The sequence below is a fragment of the Acinonyx jubatus genome, chromosome E2 (genome assembly GCF_027475565.1).
Source record: "Acinonyx jubatus isolate Ajub_Pintada_27869175 chromosome E2, VMU_Ajub_asm_v1.0, whole genome shotgun sequence".
Classification (NCBI taxonomy): Eukaryota; Metazoa; Chordata; class Mammalia; order Carnivora; family Felidae; genus Acinonyx; species Acinonyx jubatus.
In genome coordinates, this window is record NC_069396.1 from 6,691,823 (window position 1) to 6,712,346 (window position 20,524).

General features: G+C 52.1%; 1 protein-coding gene across 3 annotated transcripts in view; it reads right to left on the reverse strand.

Moving 5' to 3' along the window:
* PLCG2 (phospholipase C gamma 2) overlaps positions 1 to 17,210 on the reverse strand; it is a 152,607-nt gene extending 135,397 nt beyond the window's left edge. Inside the window, exons 1-2 of one of the 3 annotated variants that reach the window (XM_027076280.2) lie at positions 17,077 to 17,210; positions 11,915 to 12,149 (exon numbers count right to left, since the gene is read on the reverse strand). In XM_027076280.2, coding sequence (XP_026932081.1) covers positions 11,915 to 12,107 — 193 coding nt within the window. In that variant the 5' untranslated portion in view covers positions 12,108 to 12,149; positions 17,077 to 17,210. Of the gene's footprint in view, positions 1 to 11,914; positions 12,150 to 16,015; positions 16,620 to 16,659; positions 16,992 to 17,076 lie in introns of those variants that run through there. The other 2 variants (XM_027076281.2, XM_027076282.2) reach the window with 2 other exon arrangements.
* Positions 17,211 to 20,524: the final 3,314 nt, after the last annotated feature.

Genomic DNA, 20,524 nt, shown 5'->3' on the forward strand with positions numbered 1-20,524 from the left:
GCTCAGTCAGTTAAGCACCCGACGCCTGGCTTCAGCTCAGGTCATGATCTCACTGCTGTGGGTTCGAGCTCCACATTGGGCTCTGCGCTGGCAGTATGGAGCCTGCTTAGAATTCTCTTTCTCCCTCTCTCTCTGCCCGTCCCCCCCCAATAAATAAACTTTAAAAAACATGTTTCTGCTAATGAATACATGTTACTTCTTCAAGGAAAACGAAGTCAGAATTAATCAGGGCAAACGCAGGTCAGAGGAGATTAGCTCAGAGCTGTCTTCAATAGGGAACTGGCCGTTCACGCTTGGCCACCCCTGTTTGGGTCCTTCTTAGCTCCCCAGGGACACAGGCCCTCCTCCAGCCAGGCCCCAGGCCCCAGGCCCTCACCCGCAGAGGCTGACATCACACCCCGCCCCCACCATGAGCCCCACAGGGCCTTCTCTTCCCGCTGTGCAGACACTAACTTTGCCAGTCTCCCTTCTACAAATTGCAAAGTGCCATGTTCTCCCTCCTCGAAACGGAATCCTTCACACACTAGACACCTCACCCCGGCCCCCAAGCCCACTCCCGCCCTTGGCTGTGAGTGCAGCTTGGGTCAGATGAAAGCTTCTTCCGGCCGTGCTGGAACTGGCATCATCACTGTTGCTGTTTCCAAAACATCGCCACGGCCCTGTTGACACTCCTCTTCTCCAAGGGCAGGCTACCCCAGCCTCCAAGGACAGAGGCAAGGGGCGGACACGCTGGCCTGCCCAAGGCTCGAACCCAAGGGACCTTAACCCTAAAAGGCCGCCTGCGTGTAGGGGCCACACCACAGCCCCTCGAACACTTCCCGGAACACACAAATGCAGGCAATGACGAGCCATCAGGGCAACATGAGCACGAGGCACCCCGGTCAAGTACAGACCAGGCGATTACGTGCATTTACAAATTTAATCCTTGCACAGAACCCACCAGCAATCTCTGCCATCATCCCAGCTCTCACTCGAGAAGCCTGAGGCACAAGGGGGCCTGGGGTGCTCAGGGTCACGCTGCCAATAAGCTCAGGGCTGTGTGTGTGGTTCAAAAGGAAGTTGTCACAGAGATGCTCTACCTTAACCCAAGATACTGCCATCTCTGGGGAGAAAAGGGGGAGCACAGACTGCAGGGGGGGGCACCGAGGTCCTTTCCCTCATGTGTCCACTGGTCACCCCGGGTGACGTGCTGGGGATTCCACACTGGAAAGCTGAACGGACCTGCCCCTGCCTCCCGGAGCCCACGTTCTGGGGTGAAGGACCGCGCAGGGCCTGGCTCCAAGTCAAGCATTGCCAGGCGGCAGGAAAAGCCACCACCAGGATTTCTAGCTTCAAATGCAAACTGCACAGCACTTCAGTCTCTTCCAAGACAAAACAAGACCTGTCACTTTGCTACCCTGCTATGTGACAATGCACGCTTATCTCTAAGATCCATTGGGTGGCAGGCGGTGGGGAGGAGTTTCTTCCTAAAATCAATCACCGAGGGATCGCTCTTAACAGCTCCCTCCCTAGACATCCACAAGAGATCTGATTTGCACCAACTATTCAGGAGACTCTAATGACACAAAGTGGGGTACACACCCACCCCAGGGCTTACAGAGATGCAAGGGACAGACGCTCCCTGCACCCGGCTCCCTGGCTTCTCCCAGGGGGATGTGTCCACACTCCAGCTGCCTCTCCTGTCCTCACCAACAGCCCCAGATGGAGCTCTGAGCTGGGACACCAAGTTTCCCAAGAGCCGGATGAAAAAGACCCATGTCCACACCCCACAGCCTTGGGAGCACCAAAGGGACCAACCACAACTAACTCGACATGCACAGCGTCCTTCAAAGGGGAGGCTTGGTTGCTGGGAGGAAAGAATTCAGGGTACATACTTGAAAGAGACAGGAGAGAAGCCTGAGCGGTAGTAACAAGAGCAAACCTTCCCAGGTACCTAAGTGGTTTCCTACAGGAGCACATCTGACCCTCCTAACAACCCTTTAAGGCAGGCACTACCATTCTTCCCATTTTACAGATAAGGAAACAGAAGCACAGACAGTTAAGTCTCTTGCCCAAGGCCACACAGCTAAAAAGCTATGGACTCTGAATTCAAACCTAAGCAGGCTGGTGCCACAGTACGCACAATTAACCAAGACCAATGGCCAAGACGAATGTAGCCAGGAAGGAAGAGGACGGTTGAAGGAAAGCCAGGGCCCCTCAATTCCTTCACGGCCAACTGCACCTTGCCCAGAATACCTGCGGCCAGATGGACACCTCAGTGGCCGTGCTCACCCCACTGCCGTTCAGTCCCCTTTTCAAGGGGAGTGTATTTGTGGGGCGCCTGGGTGGCTCAGTTGGTTAAGCGCCCGGCTTCGGCTCAGGTCATATCTCACAGTTTGTGAGTTCGAGCCCCGCGCCAGTCTCTGTGCTGACAGCTCAGAGCTTGGAGCCTGTAAAGGATTCTGTGTCTCCCTCTCTCTCTGCGCCCCCCCCCCCCCCCGGCTCACACTCTGTCTCTATCTCTCAAGAATAAATAGACTTAAAAAAAAAAATTTAAAAGGGAGTGTACTCGTTTGCTAGGGCGCTACAAGGACCACAGAGGACCACAGACCGGGTGGCCTAAACAGAAATGTACTGCCTCACAGTTGTGGAGGCTGGAAACCCCAGACCACGGGGTGGGCGGGGTTGGTACCTGAGGGCTGGGGGAGATGATCTGTTCCATGCCTCTCCCCCATCTTCCGGCACTGCCGGCCACCTTGGTGGTCCCCTACTTGTCAAGGCCGCACTCCCACCCCTGTGCTCCCCATCGCGGGACCTTCTCTCCTTGTGTGTCTCCTCCAGAACACGGTTATATTGGATGAGGGCCCCACCGGACATCAGCATGACCTCACCTTAACTAATATATCTACAAAGATCCAATTTCCAAATAAGCTCACGGTCTGAGGTACAGGGGGTTAGGGCTTTGATACAGGAAATTGGGGGGGAGGTCACAACTCAACCCATTACAGGGACCCAGAAGCTTCCAGACTATGCCCCCACCAGGAGAGGCCAACTCCCAAACCAAAGAGGGGACGCTGGCTTCGAAATAGCCAATCCCCATGCACTGGCTCAAGAAGACCCAGCCAATCACAGGCCTCCCTCAGGAGTCCACTCTTGGGAGGCTGGGAAACCACAGGCTTCACGGAGGAGGCCGCCCAGGGAGTGAGGATGGAGAACGGCTTTGCTGGGGAGGACCCAACCATGGCTGCAGGGAAGCTTAACAGGGGCGAGGAGGCCCGACCATGGAGAGAAGCCACTGCCTGCGGCTCTTGTCAGACAGATGGCAGAGTCCTCAGTGCCACCATCCCCCCGTCCCATGAGGCCCACTTACCGGGTAAAGTTGTCTATTTTCTTGGATTCCTACAAGAACTCCACCTGCCCCCCCCCAAGTCCCTACAATCATTCTGTTCTCTAGCCATCAGTTGGGTTCCTACAGCCACCTCTGCCCCCTCCACAATTAGGGGCCACGAAGAGCCCGGAAGATGCCTACCAAACCCACTTCTCATTCTGAACGGCACAAAGGCTGGTCACATTTCCCAGCAACCTTTGCAGCACGTCACATGCCAATTCCTTGTCAGTGGAAGTTGGGAACCTTCCACCTTGCAGGCCCAGGCCATAAACACCTCTTAAGGCATCCTCCACTCTCCCTCTTCCCCCACATGCTGGCTGGACACAGAGGGTCCTGAGGCAGCCTCAGATGTCTTAGAGGGTACCTAACTACCCCACAGCAGAGCCCCACCCCTCAATCCCACTGTTTCAGGACTTGGTGAGAAACTTGTATGAAGACATCTTTTGTCACTGCATTTGGCCCCTGACGAACACAGAAGCTTTGCTGTGGCGTCCTCTGCCCGGACTGCTCTCCCCACAGAGCCTCCCATGGCTCCCTCCTGCTTACCCATCAAGTCCAGGTCAAGTATCACCTCCACAAAGAGGCTTCCCCGAGATCTACTCTACTAAAATAGTGTTCTTCACTGGCTACTCTGTCACAGTGCCTGGATTCTTTCCTTCCTAGCATCCATCACAATCTCAAATGCTTTAATGATTAGTTTGGCTTTTTCTGTCCTAGGAAACTGTAAGTTGCTTTATGGATCTCTGTGGCCCTATTCGATACTTTATTCCCAGTGACAAGTCTAACACCAAACACACACTCAGTCCTTTGAGTATTTGCTAAAATCAACAAAGGAACAAATCCTAAAAACAACAAGTAATCGTTACCCAGGACAGAAAACAACCCATGAACAACCACAGAAATCAATTCCTCAACCGTCCAGCAGCCAAGCAGGTCGGAATCAAGGTCAAGAATAAAAAGGTCAGTTCTGTTTTTCGTACCAGCGGTCTCTGTCATGGAGAATATATACGCCAGAAGGCGATCAGGAAGGAAAATCACTGTATAAATGGAAGTTCTAATATTTATCTCATCCTTTCTCCAGTACCATTTCCCTTTATGTTTGATGAGGACAATGACAAGGACCATGACAAGGATGCCAAGAGCAGCCAATACTTGAGAACCTGCCTCTGCTGTGCTCAGCAGTGTCGAGAGCACTGCCCCTGTATTACTTCAGTTAAGGCTCCCAGAAGTCTCATGCAAGACATTCTTTCATTACTGTTTTTACAGGCGAGGAAACGGAGGCACAAAGAGGTGACAAGTGGCCCAAGATCACACCCCAATGAGGTGGCAGGGCTGGGAGGAGATCCAGGCACTCAGACTCTCAAGTCCCTGCTATCGTGAACCATAACCACACATCTAAACCAACAAATAAGTAAGTTTACAGACACGGAGGGCATTGGCTGAATCTCCTTTCTGACGGGATGTTTGACTGAAGGAGTGTGGGGGCCGCTTTCAGACAATGCATTTCTTTGCAGGCAGGGGATGATGCCGATACAAAAACAACCACTTCTCCACTGTTTCAAAAACATTTCGAAAACAACTTTCAAAAATAATCATTTTTTTTAATGGCTTCGAAGCCCCAAGATGGATTTCAGAACTAGCGGGGATAAGAACCACGCTGTTTCAAAGGCCCTGGCTCTGTCAGCAGCTGTCCACACTGTGTGGTCTCCTGGCACGCCTGTCTCCCTGCTAACCAGGGCACTGCAAGAGGCCTCTTCCTCCTGGCATCTCCAGCACCCAGCCAAGCGTGTCCTCTGCACACATAAGGAATGGACGCATTTCCCTCCCATTGTAAAAATGAGAACTTGAGTGGAGCTGCTGTTCTTGGGTCCCCAACAACGTGCTTCTCCATCACACACAGAACTGAAACATCAGAGATCATCCAGGAAGAGAAAGGAACACAGCAGGAAGAAGATAGGAGACTCCGAAGGCAGACAGCATGAATACAAATTATAACTCTGCCCGTTCATGGCTGTGTGGCCTTGGGCACGTCACCTAGTCTCCACAGGACTCCGTGCCCTCATAAACAGAGCTTCCCGGGGTCACTGTGAAGAATTAACGAGCTGTTGTACGTGATGTGCTTACACAGGCACCAGTACACAGACAGCACTCGTTAGAGGCGGCTCCCGTCATCGACAACGTCATCGTCATCGCCAGGCAGCCACGCCAAGGACCCAAACCAGGGAAACAGAACAGCTCCTATTTTTGAGAATCCCTCATTCACCAGCAGCCATAACTTGCCAAAAATAAGCAGATGGAGAAGACATGCGTGCAAACTTCAGGATAGGAGCCTATTCAGTAGAGATGGCCATGGTCCACACCCTCCAAGGCGGCCCATCGCCCCACCAACCCTATCCAGACTCCACAAACAGGTGGCCCTGCGTCAGCTCCCGAGGCACATTCCAGGCCCCCCAAATGCAGAAGATGTAGCAGGGCCCTAAAGGGTGAACTCAGAAAGGCCCCCAAGTGGGCTCCTTTCTAGCTGGAGACTCAGCTGATGCCCCTGGAAGCGAAGAAAACGCACACACAGCATCTCCCAGCTGGCCCATGGGCTCCCTCCCTATATTCCAAGGCTCTCCAGGAGGCCAGGGTTGGAAGGAAGCCCGGTCAGCATCTTACCATCACCCTTGGAAAGTAAAAGGGCAACTGACAGCCAAGAGGTGAGTGGCTTAGGATCTAGTCTTCTTTAGAAGCCAGGGCTTGGGGGCATTGGCAGGGGAGGCACGCCTGGGTGGCTCAGTGTGTTAAGCATCTGACTTTAGCTCAGGTCATGATCTCACAGTTTGTGGTTCAAGCCCCGTGTCGGACTCTGTGCTGCCAGCTCAGAGCCTGGAGTCTGCTTTGGATTCTGTGTCTCCCTCTCTTTGCCTCTGCCCCCACTCATGCTCTGTCTCTTTCTCTCTCTCAAAAATAAACATCAAAATTTTTTTAAAAATACTTATTAAAAAAAAAAAGAAGCCAGTGCTTGGGACTCCCCACCAGTTTCTTTTTTCTTTTATTGTGTTCCATTTCAATTATGCAATATTTCCCACGTATTAAAAAAAGCACACTGGGGCACCTGGGTGGCTCAGTCGGTTAAGCATCCAACTTCAGCTCAGCTCACGATCTCAGTTTGTGAATTCGAGCCCCGCATCAGACTCTCTGCTGCCAGCACAGAGCCTGCTTTGGATCCTCTCTCTCCCTCTCTCTCTGTACCTCCCCCACTCACACTTTCTCTCTCTCAAATATAAACATTAAAATCTATTTTTTTAAAGTACATTAAATAAAGTCCACTTAATTCTTGCCTATCTTAAAATTCATGTAATTCATATTAGATAGGATCTATCACCTCATTTTGACAGACAGGTAAACTGAGGCACAGAGTGGCTCAGATCACATACTTAGCAGGTGGCAGAGCAGGCACTTGAGCTACAGGTCTGGATCCGGAGTCCAGATGTACTCACGGTGGCCTGGCTCCAAGGTGGACAGCCACTACCAGCTCCTTTCCACCCTGAACATGCATGCCACCACTCCTCAAGAGGGGAGTCCCCATTCCTGGAACCGGAGTTGGCCTTGGTGACCTGAACTGGTGCGAGTGATGCTCTGGGACTCCTGACGCTAAGCAGCTTCTGCCTGGGACTCTTGGAACACACCCTCTGGGGGGATGCCAGGCACCATGTAAGCCCAACTGCTCTGGGTCCAGTAGCAATAGGCACTCATTTATCCCAACTATGCCTCATCTTCCAGCCATCACCACCAAGGCCCCAGACATGGGAGTGAAGATTCTGGACACTTCCAGACCAAGTGACATACCAGTTGAGTATCACCAAATGACCTCAGTCCAGGTCACAAAGAATAGAATCACCCAGCTGAGCCCTGCCCAAATCTCTGACCCACAAACCTACTCGCTCATATTCAATGCCACCTGCTGATCCTGCTTCAGGACAGCCATCCTGCAGGCCACCCAGCAATTCTCTCCTCTAAGTCACCACCCAAGAAGCTCCTCCGGGAGAGGCCTCCACCTATTCCCCCTCCTCTACACCCAGACCAGTAAGAACCCTCCTTCCTCACAGGGTACCCAGCCTAGACCCTCACTGTGATACTGATCACACGATCCTGCACTGGCCGGTTGCTAAGTCTGCTCCCCCCAGGGCAGGGGCTCCATCCTTCCTCCTCTCCCCCCGCAGCCCAGAACCCAAGAGGACAGCAGATACAGGCTGAACACATGAAATCGCTCCATCATGACAGGGTCCGAAGAGAAACCCTATTCCGGCTATAAGCAAACCAACGCGTGACAGGAGACCAGGGTTTCTCTACCTCAGCACCACTGACACTTTGTACGGGATTATTATTTGTGGTACGGGCTATCCTGGGCATTGTAAGATGTTTATTTGGCAGTATCCCTGGCCTCGATCCGCTAGGTGCCAGGAGCACAACACTCCCAGTTATGATGGCTAAAAGTATCACCCAGGGATTGCCAAATGCTCCCAGTGGGCCAGGGGAGGAGTGCCCTGCTGTAGACAGCAGGACCCATGTGTACCTACTGTCACCCAGGCCTGGGGGGCCGGGGGGGACTGTGTGATCCATGTCCAAAAGTCACACACCACTCGCCAAGTACTCCCAAACCACATGCGTGAGCTCCCCCGTGCTGGCCGGCAGACCTCACAGTCACCTGCAGGTTCATGCTGACCAGAAGCCCAGAAGGAACGCTGCGGCTTGGATATCCCCCTCAGGAGGTCACCCTTCTGACAACACACCGGAGCCACGGCCCCGAGAGTCTCCCATCAGGGACCTGAAGGCTTGCTCTGAGCGGTCAGGGAGCACCATTCCTGAGCTCTCTATCCCAGAACGGGCTTTTTCTGTCCCTTGACCACGAACACATCCATCTCACACAGGACTGGCCGAGCAGGTTCCAAAACGCAAATGTGATCACCTCATCCCTCTTCTGGAAAGCCATCAGTGGATTCCCGCTGACCTCCAGAAAAAGTCCAAGCACCCAGGCAAGACTTTGCCACCCCAGACAAGCTGGACGCCACTCATCAGCAACAGCAGTTGCAAAAATGCAGCAGCAATTCCCACTGGTTGTGGGCTAATCCCCTGTTAGTGACCATGTTGACCCCCCTCTGATGTATTAACTCATGTATTCACTCCCAACCATGATTCTGCAGGGTTATGGACACCAATATCATTCCCTTTCTAGACCCAAGAGAATTTAATTTTGGAAAGCAGATGTAACTTGCCCATGGTCACACAGCAAAGCCTCTCAAACGGTGCTGAAGTCAAAGCCCATGCTGCTTGTTCCTAATGAAACACTGTTAGCTCCATGTGGATTAGAATCTAGTTACAGCCATGTCTTCAGTACCTAGGACAGTGCCTGGCAGAGAAGACCTTGAAATACGGAACAAAGGAAGGTTAGGTGGTCATCTCTGGAGCAGCATACACCAAACCTGGCTAGTTACCAGGACCACCTGTGGTGGGGTTCTTTTAATGTTTATGTATTTTGAGAAAGAGAAAGAGAGCAGGAGCAGGGGAGAGGCAGCAAGAATATCCCAAGCAGGCTCCACACAGCGCAGAACCCAATGTGGGGCCTGATCCCACAAACTGTGAGATCATGACCTGAGCCAAGACCAAGAGTTAGACGCTCAACCGACTGAGCCACCCAGGGGCCCCTGGGGAGCTTATTAAAATACTGAGCCCCAACCTACCTAGTGAATGACAGTCATCCTCAGCCTCTCCAGGGAGAGGGCAGAACGGCGTTTAGTTAACAGAAGGAAAACCTACAGATGTAGATTTCAGATGCCAAAATCTGGTCTTGTGCCCCTTAGAATGAGCTTCCCAAGAATGTTCCAGTAGGTTGTACTTTAAAAGCCTCCCACGCTCAGTCAGTTGAACGTCCAACTTTGGCTCAGATCATAATCTCATGGTTTGTGGGTTCGAGCCCCACAAAGGGCTCTGTGCTGACACCTCAGAGCCTGGAGCCTGCTTCAGATTCTGTGCCTCCCTCTCTCTGCCTCTTCACCCACTGCACTCTGTCTCTCTCAAAAATAAATAATAAACATTAAAAAAAAACATTTTAAAAAAGCCCCCCTGTGGATTTCTAATGATCAGCCGGGCTTGGGACCCACTGTGCACTCTCAGTCTGGCACCCTGCATTTACCATCAGTGCCCGTTGCACACTCCCCAGGTCCCCACCTCCACCCCAGCTGCAACAGGTTTCTGGGCCACTTGGGAGGTGGAGTGTGGCCAAATGCAAGCAAAACTGGGGGGAAAGTCAGCTGCTTAAACACACGGGTGTTTTCAAAACAGGGCTCAGGTTCTGTGCCACCGGAGACATACCTGGCTACAAAGCCAGGAGAAAATTTTTGGAAAGCTGTTTAATCGAACTCACGGTAAGAGCCATCGAATGAAGAGCTACGCCAAGCTAGCAGAGGTGACCTGTGAACGGCTAAGTTCAGAACCCCGCTGAGGTACAGATCAACGCTTGGGAACAGGTACCGTCCTACCTCATGGGCTTTTGGGGGGTGCTGCCAAACTCCCCCCGAAGGAAGTCATCCTTCAGATACACCCTCTAAGAATAAAAGGAGCAAAGACAGCCCCCACACACCGCTGGTGGGAATGTAACAGGCTGCAGCCACCTTGCAAACAGTCCGGCAGCTCCTAAAATGGCTACACAGAGTCACCAAAACAGGACCCAACAACTATGCTCCTAGGTACAGACCCAAGAGGAATGAAGACACACACCCTCACAAGAACTTGTACACGAACGCTCCTGACACGATTCACTGCAGCCATGAAGTGGGGACGGCCCAAAGGTCCATCAATGAGCGAACAAATTGTGGAAAATCCACACGAGGGATTATTATTCAACCGGACAAAGGAATGAAGCGCAGACACGCTACGACGTGGATGAACCTCAGGGTCGTCATGCTAAGGGAATGAAGCCAGACACAGAAGGCTTCATATTCTAGAATCCCACTTACAGGAAGTGCCCCCAACAGGGCAATCAACGGAGACGGGAAGGAGACTCGCAGTCGCTTACAGCAGGGGAAGAGGGTGAGGGTGATAGGAAACAGGTTTTCCTTTCAAGGTGACTGCAAAGGTTCGAAACATGGTTGGTTGTGCAGATGCATGAATACACTAAAAACCACCTCACTGTTCGTTTTGAATGGGTGAATTGTCTGGTATGTGAGTTATCTCAATAGAGTTTTTGCATAAAAAAGGAGAAAAAAGAAGAAAAAAAAGAAAAAGAAAAAAAGAAAAATTTGCAGCAGCTGATAACAAAAAATTTGAAATCGCCCAACTGTCCATCTGGGGTGGGCGGGGGGGGGGCCGGGGGGGGAGGGTCAGACCATTTCACGCAGCCAGATGTTACGAGGCTGTGAAAGCAGCAGGAGACCAGTGGGAGGATCAGAACCCATCTCCAAAAGATCATTAAATTAAAAAAAGAAATCTGAGGGCGCTTGGGTGGCTCAGTTAGTTAAGTATCCAACTTCCACTCAGGTCACGATCTCACGGTTCATGGGTTCCAGTCCCGCGTCGGCTGTGTGCTGACAGCTCGGAGCCTGGAGCCTGCTTTAGATTCTGTCTTTCTCTCTCTCTGCCCCTCCCCAGCTCACACTGTCTCTCTCTCTCTCTCAAATATAAAATTTAAAACATAAAAAAAAAAATTAAATTAAAAAAAAAAAAGAAATCAAAGTGCAGAAGTTTAAGTAGTAAGGACCCATTCCTGGAAAAAAACATGACCCACGCATTTCACAAGCATAGAGTACTCTAGAAGACAAAAGAACTTGGTAATGAGCTTGACCACCCCGGGGGCACAGAGTGGGACTGGGGAGGAGAGACATCTATTTATGAATTGTTTGATTTTTCCAAGCATATTTTAATTTTTCAATTGACATTAAAAAAAAAAAAAAAAAGAGTCCATACAAAAAAATGCCAATTAAAGCAAGTCTCTGCAACTGAAAATTGCTTAAGTCTCCTTACTCCGTTTGTTGACAACAGCCTTAGAAGCTTTAGGAACTGAGCCAATTGCCCAATCTGAGGCGGGTGGGGAACGAAGACACCACCTCCCAGGACTGGAGCTTCATTTAAAAGCTCCAGAATATTCTGACACGCTCTGTCCCCGCGGAGCGAAGAGCGAAGGCCTCTCGTTCTATGGTTCATAGTAAAACAAAACAGGCCTATCTGCCTACCAAGCCAGGATTCCTGCAGTTGTGTCACTTGGTCCTTACGAAGGCAGAGCAGGGCAGGGCGCTTGACCGGCAACAGAACCCAAAAGGTCCCCGATGCGGTCAGGCAGGGAGCACACCCCCGCCAGCCCAGGTGAGCCATCTGCATGTCATTTCCAAGGTGGCCCCTGGGGCCTCCGTTCCTCCCCTCCCCCCCACCACGATTCTCTGGCTCAACTTCCCCCGCCTACTCTAAACCCCAACAGAGACCCAGTCAGAACGGCCACGCTTCCATTTCCAGAAGAATAAGACACCAAACCAACAAGCCCAAGAGTAAGTGAAGGCAGGAAGGGCTACTCACAGAAGCCTTCAATCTTGTCAGCCGTCTTGCTCCAGGCCACCTGCCGCGTCTCCATGATCACCTGGACAGTCCTCCGCTCGGGGGTAGACTTGCGAAAGCTGAACACGGTCATCACCGTGCCCAGCTCCAGGGTTCTCTTGATCTGACTCTTCTCATATTCAGGAAGGGTGTCCATGTTGACCATGGCGGTCATTTTTGGCAGAGGACGCAGTGGGAGGCGTGAGGGAACAGGACGCTGGAAAGGCAGAATAAAGGAGTAAATTGGGTTTGGGGAGGAGGAATTCGTTAACTAACGGCCAAAATCCTGTCTCACGCCCAACAGGAGGGGTTTTGGAAGATTCTCCAGGCGGGGAATCGTGGACCACTCAGCACAGACAGGATGCACAGAGGTTGAAATACACGTGGAGGTGTGGGAGGAGCCCCTCTGACCTCAATGACTCAGCTGTCATCCCGGCTTTGAATAACCAAATCACTCCAGCCTGGCAGGGAACCCGGCCCTCCCACACTCTTCCAGGCTGTAGAGTATTTGAATAGCCAAAGCAGTCCAGGCGGGCTCCACTCCCCACCCCCAGCATCCTCTTCTCTTCTGCCTAGATTTCCCTCCCCATCTAAGTGAACTTGAGAAGAGAAAAAAATACTAGTAACTAAACCACTTCAAGAATGCGTCTGTGGAGACCTCTGCACGGAAACGGAGCCACAAAGACAGAAAACATCGGGGCCCAGCAGCCTCAAGTTCAAAGTTCAAAGTTCAAGTCCCGGTGGGGCTTTCGGCCGACCATGTGGCCTGGGCAGGCTGCACGACCTCTGAAAGCTTCGGTCGCATCCCTTCTAAAATGGGGTCATGGGGACAGTGAGGAAAGCCTTCACTGCGATGCCACCAGCAGGACACTGGCCTTCTGCTCAGCACGCGGGTGTTCTCGAACAGCACTGATGCCCCCGCACAGAGGAGGTGCTGGGCCCCAAATCCTGGAACCAGCTGGGTCTGGTGGCATTCACACCTGTGTCCAATCCGTCAGCAGACGCAATTCATCTTCTCCAGTCACGGGCTCCTCCCAGGATCTCACACCTGGATTATTCTAATCGCCCACCTGGTCTCCCCCTTCTGCCCCAGCCCCCTCCAGTCCAGTCCAGACCAGTAGCTAGAGGCCCTGTTTCCAACAACATAAAATCATGTCACCCCCTCTGAGCAGCCGGCTGCAGTCACGCCCTGACCCCTCACTCTGCAGAGGGGAGTCAGATGGAAGGCTCTCTAGGGACAGACCCTCCCCAAGCCTATGCTGTACTTCCACACTTGTGAAGGGGGAGACGTAACAGAATCTCGGAGGAAGTTCTTGGATTAAACCAGGTAGAGAGATCTTGGAGCCCTTACAACAATGACACAAGTCAATGCCCCCCAGATTTTGCTACTGCTACGACCGCCATCAATTTTTCCGTGCATCTTCATTATTCACCACCCACCCCACCCCCACCCCTGCCCCAAATCCCACAGGATCAAGAGCCCACAGCCGTTACTCTATAGAGAGGCAGGTGTTCAGCCAGGGCCAGGCGGGCCTTCCGGAGGCCTCCTGCCAAGCCACTCAAAATCAGGGCCTCTGTTCCCTCATCTTAAAATGGAGGTAATACCAGCCTCAAGGGGCACTGGAAGGACTGGAAGCTACGATGTATGTACAGCCCCCAGCACTTAGCAGGGCCTCATAATATTCACCAGTCAGCTGTTCAACATGTGGAGTGTCAACTCTATGCCAGAAACTGAGCTGGGGACTGGCATGCAAATGAGGCGAGGGGGAGTGGGGAGAGGCCCAGGCCTTGCCCTCTGCCCCCTTCTTCCCTCCAGCTCACGCCCATAGCCAAAGGCAGCTCCACAGGTATCTGGCAGCTGGAGATCAACTCATGAATTACACCTGCTCTCTGCCCACTTAGAAGCAGACCTGTCAGCTCAACCCCTACTTAGGACAGAGAAAGCTTCTGGGAGAGGAAGGGATCTGAATCCAATCTTTTCAAAAGGTAAAGCAAAAGGGAATAGTGTTCTCATCAGAGGAACAGCCTTAAGCAAAGGCCCAGCAGCAAGACAAGGAGGCCGCAAACTCTGCCCAAAATGAGCCTCCTGCCCCATCACCCTGTAAGCCATGAGGGGGGACAGGGAGACCAGGTGCCTGGGGCCAGTCTCGTCCTGGTAAACCAGCTGTTTATTGGCTTTTTCCCAGGTCCCGGCACCTGCTATACCTGGTTTATCTCATTTATCTCAATGAGAAATACCAGAGGTGAAAACACAAGTCCTGAGTGGGGAAATTACATAATCAAGGTCACACACAAATGTGGCAGCACCAAGGGCAGAACCCTGGTCTGAATCCCACACCCTGACTCTGTTAGTACCCGTCTTGTGGAACTCAGAATCCCGTGGCAGCATCTGGCTAGAAACCAGCTAATTTGGTAGCCCCTCATCCCTCTCAAGTTAAAGGACTTGTCCAAGGTCACACAGCTAGAAAGTGGCAAAAGCGGGATTTGCACCTGATCCCAGCTCTCACCATGCTGACCACCCTCAGCCATGCGCCTCTGGAGCTCCCTCCCAGGGCTCCAGGTCACAATGCGGCGAAGCGTAAATAGGAAACACACCCCTTCACACCTCCACCTCGGATGACACCTGCCGGCCAGGAGCCACCAGGGCCCTCAGTTTTTTCTGACTCTGGCTCTGAGAAGGGCTTGGACTTAAACATTCCCGGATTCTGGTCACTTCCAGCTTGGAGGCCCAGTGGACTGGCACAACTATAAACATCAAGTCTCCCCTGTTGCCTCTCGCCAGGAACTGGAAACAGGCCCTTATGGCCACAACATCCTTGGACTCAACCAACAAGATCCAGCCAGCTCCCGACTCAGGCTCCCAGAGTTTGATGCTTCAGCAGCTAAGGCAAGGGGGTCTCCCAGGCCTTCTCCCCAAAGGAAGGCACCAGGCAGCAAGGACAATTCCCATTTTTCTTCTGCTTTCAAGAAAAAAAAAAATGAAATAGCCTTGAATTCCCTTTTTCCTGTTTCTGATCCTCCCCGGGTAACTGTGCAAAAGGACTTACGGTGTCTGAGATTTAATAAGAGGTTTTGCCATTTCTACTTTCCACGTCCTTTCCATGCTTGAAATAAACTTCCGGCAGACAAGGACCCAGGACTAGGAAGCAGGGTAGTTTTCTTCTCTTCCCTGAGCTCAGAAGAAACGTTAGGCCCATAAAGGATGTCGTATAAAATCCCACAGGACAATTCTGTTGAGCTCTGCACACATTCCTTAGAAGTAGCTGCCCCTCTCCTGCAGCTGAAAGGAAGGAAGGTGATGCCGCATCTCACACCCACCCTGCAGAAACTCATTTTCACTGGAGGGGCGGCCACTGCACCTAAGTGTGAATGAGCTCAACTCCCTTTTTTTGAGGAGACAACCTGTGAGCATCTATTAAAACATAAAACATGCATACACTTTGAGGAGCAGTCACCTGTGTGCAGAAGGAAACACAAAGATATTCGCAGAAGCATTATTTGTAACAGAAAAAAAAAAAAGAAAACAACTGGGAAAGAGGTCCCTTAAAGAAATAAGGGGACATGCACACCAACGATTATTCAGTAACTATCAGAAACCATGGGGAAAATTTATAAGCAATTGGATCCAGAAAGATTCATGAAATAGATGGGGGGGGGGGGGGAGTTGCAAACCAGTAAGCATCATAGAATTATTTTTTTTAAAGGCTGTCTGCTTATAAATCCAACGAAAGTGGTTACTTTGTGGGGAGGGGGGTTCCCTGACTTTTTATTAACTTAAGTGGTAACATAAGGATGAGCTTTTTCTTGTGTTTTGCTGTTTTCCAAATTAATAAGTGTTTTCAAATTTTCTTACCGGCCATTTTCCACCAACTGCACCCAGCCAAAGGGCTATTCGTGGGGTGCCCGTTTTGCCTCTTGTAGAGAAGCCTCAAGGGCTCAAGGTGGGGGGAGGGGGAAGGTGTGTAGGAGGGGGAGATAGAGGTGGGGCGAGGGGACGGGTTGGTGGGGGCGGCAGCAGCGGCACCAGGCAATTTCGGCATCAACGAAATCCTCAGGGAGTACCGTACTCGCGCTGGTACACACCTTGGTAGCAGGCTAACTCCTGGGCCTGGCACGGGCTCCAAAATTGGTAAAGCCCTCTCTGCAGAAGCGTGGCTAAGGATAATGGCCAAGCCCCAGGCAGGGCCCTTAGCCAGAGGGTCAACCACGAGCCAGGCACCCTTTTCATAGACAGGCCTCAATTTTCCACGGCCCTGGAATGCACGTTGGGGCAGCCCCAGTATCCAGGGTAAGGAAGTTCAGAGAGGTTCTTTAACGCGCCCAGGGTCACACAGCTGGAACTGCAATTCAAATTGAGGTGATTAGCAAGGCCACCTGTTTCCTTGCGCCACGTCACCCCCCTCGGCCCACCAGACTCTCTCCGCGGAGTTTGAGATCCGGGTGCTAGGAGAGCCCCTCCCCGTTCTCCGCAAGAATCCAGGCGCCCGCCCCCCAGTCTAAATGAGACGCGGTTGCCCCTCGAATTCTTCCGCTATGGCGGTGATGACCTCGTTGGGATTCCGAAACGTAACCAGGAAAACGCACAGACGAGCACATGTAATTATGCACACACGCGGTTGTGGGGTGGGACAGGGAATCACGAATCCCCCCCAAACTCTCCCGGTTTCTCCTGGGTGAGGGCCGCGCCTTCCGTGGTATCGCGCCGCCAGCCACCCACCCACAGCCACCTGTGCAATACGGGGAAGTGCCTGGGGCCCGTCCGGCCGCCCGGACTCAGCGAGCCCCGGCCACAGACGCGGCCGGGAAGCGGCGCACGACCCCACGGCCACGGGAGCCTTGAACGCCAACGCCGGCGCGACCCTCCGACCGCCAGCCGCGCCGCATCCTCCGGGGTCCCATCCAAAGCCGGGCGGTCCCCGGGCACCGACCGGCGAGGCGGCGCCGTTCCCGGTGAGGAAGTGGCCGGCGGCCAGGCCCCGACCCCCGCCCGCACTGCCAGGGCCCCGGGCACCGCGGGCTGGGGGTCCCCCCGACGGCACGCCCCGCTCCTGCCCGCCCCGGCGCCGGACTGTCCGGGCGCGCGCGACCCCCCCCCCCCTCCCCGGGCGCCCGCGCGCGCGCTCCCGCCCGGCCCGGCCACTCACCTGGCCGAGCCCCGGCCGCGGGTCCCGGCTCCGGGCACTCCCTGCGGCGCGCGCCCTCCAACGCGGGCGCTGCTACTTCTGCTTCGGCCGCGGCCGCGCGCCACGTGACTCCTGGGGGCCGCCCCCCCCGCCCCGGCCCGCCCCCCGCGGCCTCCAGGCGGCCCTGCCCCGCCCGCCCCGCCGCGCACCCGGACACCGACTCGGCGCCGGGGACCGTGCCTCCGCGGCCGGGGGAGAGGGAGCGAGCCGCCCCAGGCCACCGGCGAGCCGGAGAGACGGAGCTTGCAGGCGGCGGCGTAGCATTTATGGAGCGCCTGCTGCATTCAGGTGTTCTCCGTGCGTTTAACAAACTCCTCTTAACTACCTGGAGTGGGCTGTTCCCGGCCGAATTTGAAATCGTCACCGAGGCGGCGCTGGTGTCACAGCACCTCTTACTACCCTGGGCAAACCACTTAAATACAGTCGGCCTCAGTCTCCCCATCTGTCAGATAGGATCAAAACAGTTTAAGAAACGTAGAACCGGAAACTGATCTCCCAATTTCCCAATGAGAAGATTTTTTTTTTTAATGTTTATTTTTGAAAGACAGACAGTGAGCAGGGGAAGGGCAGAGAGAGGGGGACACAGAATCCGAAGCAGGCTTCAGGCTCCGAGCTGTCAGCACACAGCCCGACGTGGGGCTCGAATCCACAAACTGTGGGATCATGACCTGAGCCGAAGTCAACCGACTGAGCCACCCAGGTGCATCGAGAGTGTTTTTTGTTTTTTTAATGGCTCACTTTGTAAACTAAGTGTATGGAAGACGTAGTCAAATGCCTAATTACTGTATTCAGTTGATTAATTTAGCTGCACATGCCTATTTGCAGTCACAAACCGTATGATGTAACATTTTTTTTTTTTTTTTAGAAATATAACTTTTCCATTCTTGGGTTTCGTGAATGCATGTTATTCAAACTTTTCACGTGCATCTTTGACACAAGTGTCTTCTTGGCGATTCCAGCCAGCTTTAGGGTCACCTACAGCCCTGTCAGAGCACATCAGTTTTGCTCCTAAACTGTTGAGTTAGAGCATTTTGTGAACTTATGGATGTTGCCCCAAGGGAACATGGTGTATCTGAAGTCACGGGTCACATTTACCAACTTCAAAAATCCATACATTCATTTCCTTCCCTGCCCCATCTCAGGAATGTACCAATGACTGTTCACGGACAACTTAGTGCAATTCTCTAAAGAGATCTTTGAAAGACTTGTTATGATGTCAGCCACTTGGAATCATGGGGCCAATTTCCAAAAAATAATGGCTAACTCTAGGTTAAATTTCTTTGCCTTTTTTTTTAAGTACTTCACCTTATATTTATTTCCATCAATCTTTTTGGCACTTGTATTTTGGTACCTGTTATATAATGTGCATGAGCTATCAGTACAACTGCACATATGTGCAATTTATTCTTACAAAATCCGCCTGTTATAGGGAAGCGTGTTCAAGCTCCTGCTGATGAAATGACACTGTGTGCAAGCAGCAGTTTTGGAGGCCACTCCTGGAGCCCTTGCTCCTAACCTCTGTCCAAACAGATGCTAATCCTGGCTGGAGCTTTCTCTGGTCCCCTGGGGTCAAGCAACAAAAGAACATGTAGTACATGCTTAAAGTCAAAGAACTCTCTTTTAACCTGATTTGTGCGCCTACGGTATCTTTGGGGTTCAAATACCCATGGTGTGTGAGATGATGGTCATAGTAGATGGCAGGTTGCTTTTTCATATTTTTAATTGTCTGTCTTCTTCGTCTCATTGTTTACCTTCAGGCGAACAGGAATCCAGTGCAGGGGCGCCTGGATGGCTCAGTCGGTTAAGCGTCTGACTTCATTCAGCTCAGGTCATGATTTCACGGTTTGTGCGTTTGAAACATTAAAACAAATTTTTAAAGGAATCCAGTGCAATGAATGGGAATCTCTGGAGCTTCTCACCTCTTTTTCTTAAACCTCAGCTTGTTTGTTCAAAATAATTGACACATGGGCCCCTCCCTGCTTCCTTCTGGGAGGACTCAAATACAAAATGACATTTCTTTTCCAAAGCACAGTAGGTAGGCGGAGAATCCACCCGGTCAAAAACAAACAAACAAACAAACAAACAAACAGTGTCCCATGTAGGACTCATAAGTGTTCAGTTGGGGGAGGATTTAAACCCAGAACCCAGGTCTGTCTGGTGCCAGTGCCCATGAACACATAGGCCCACTGCCCAGTCAAAGCATTAACAGGAGGCATTCAGGCAGGGAGAAGTGAGTTTGCAACCACCCCACACAGATTCTCAAATGGGTCAGGAAGTGACCTCGAAGGGTGGAGGGAACTTTCTTTTCCTTTTCATATAAAAAGAAAGAAGAAGGGGCGGTGAGGGTGGAGGGGGCATAACCCAAAAGAAAATGGTCTTTTCATCAGAATTGTCTCAACTTTTTATCCTGTGCTCCTCACCCGGCCTCAATATGCACTTGTTTGTTGTTGTTGTTGTTTTTCCCATAACCCTCTTCCATTTACTAACAGCCACGGTGCACTGAATCATTAGGCCCTCGGTGTTTCTGTTTCCCTCTCTGCAAAATGGGCATAATTGTACTTGTCTCCCTGGAGAGATGGCAAGGATTAAATACAACCTAAAACAGGTATCCTGGGTTCCACCAGCAGAGCTGACCATTCTTAATACTGTGATGGGAAAGAAGAAAAGCCCCGTGGTGCAGTGGGAAGGTGTGGCCTTGAAGAATAGGGAGATCCGGGTTCAAGTCCCAAGTCTGCCCCTTCCTTAGCTGTGTGACCTTAAGCTGGTCAGGCACCCTCTCTGAGCCTCCAGCTTCCCCATCACACCATCCTTTGAGATGTCCAGAAGAGGCAAATCTGTAGAGACAGAAGGCAGATTCGTGGTTGCTTGACCTCAGGACTGAGGTCATGCGGGTCCTGGAAGGTCCAGGGTTTCTCTCTGGAGTGGTAAAAAAAAGTTCTAAAATTTTGTGAAGACAGTAGAAAAGTTCCGTGAATACACCAAAAGCCATTGAACTGCATATTTTTAAAGGGTCAACTGTATGGTGTGTGACTTATATCTCAATAAAGCTGTTAAAAAAAAAAAAACCCTACCTTAGAAGGTTGTTTAAAGAATTCAAGGTAATGGGCAGTGGAGGTTATCACAACACAGCTTCAATCAGTAACGCCTCTTGTTCTAATAATCATTGGTGTACAATGGGCCTTCCCGACCTAGGCCTCTTCCTTACCCCAGCCACCAGTAAAGCCCCTCACCCCACCCCAGGGAGCATGCCGACCTACCCGTCCACCCCCAGCACCAAAAAACGATCAGAAAGTCCCTGAGAGCCTTTGGTTTGGTTTCCTTTCCTGACATTGTTCAGAGAAATGCATGTCCCCTGGGGACAAGCCCAGTCCCAGCTGCTGGCTGGCAGGCCTCTGTGAGAGGAAGTACC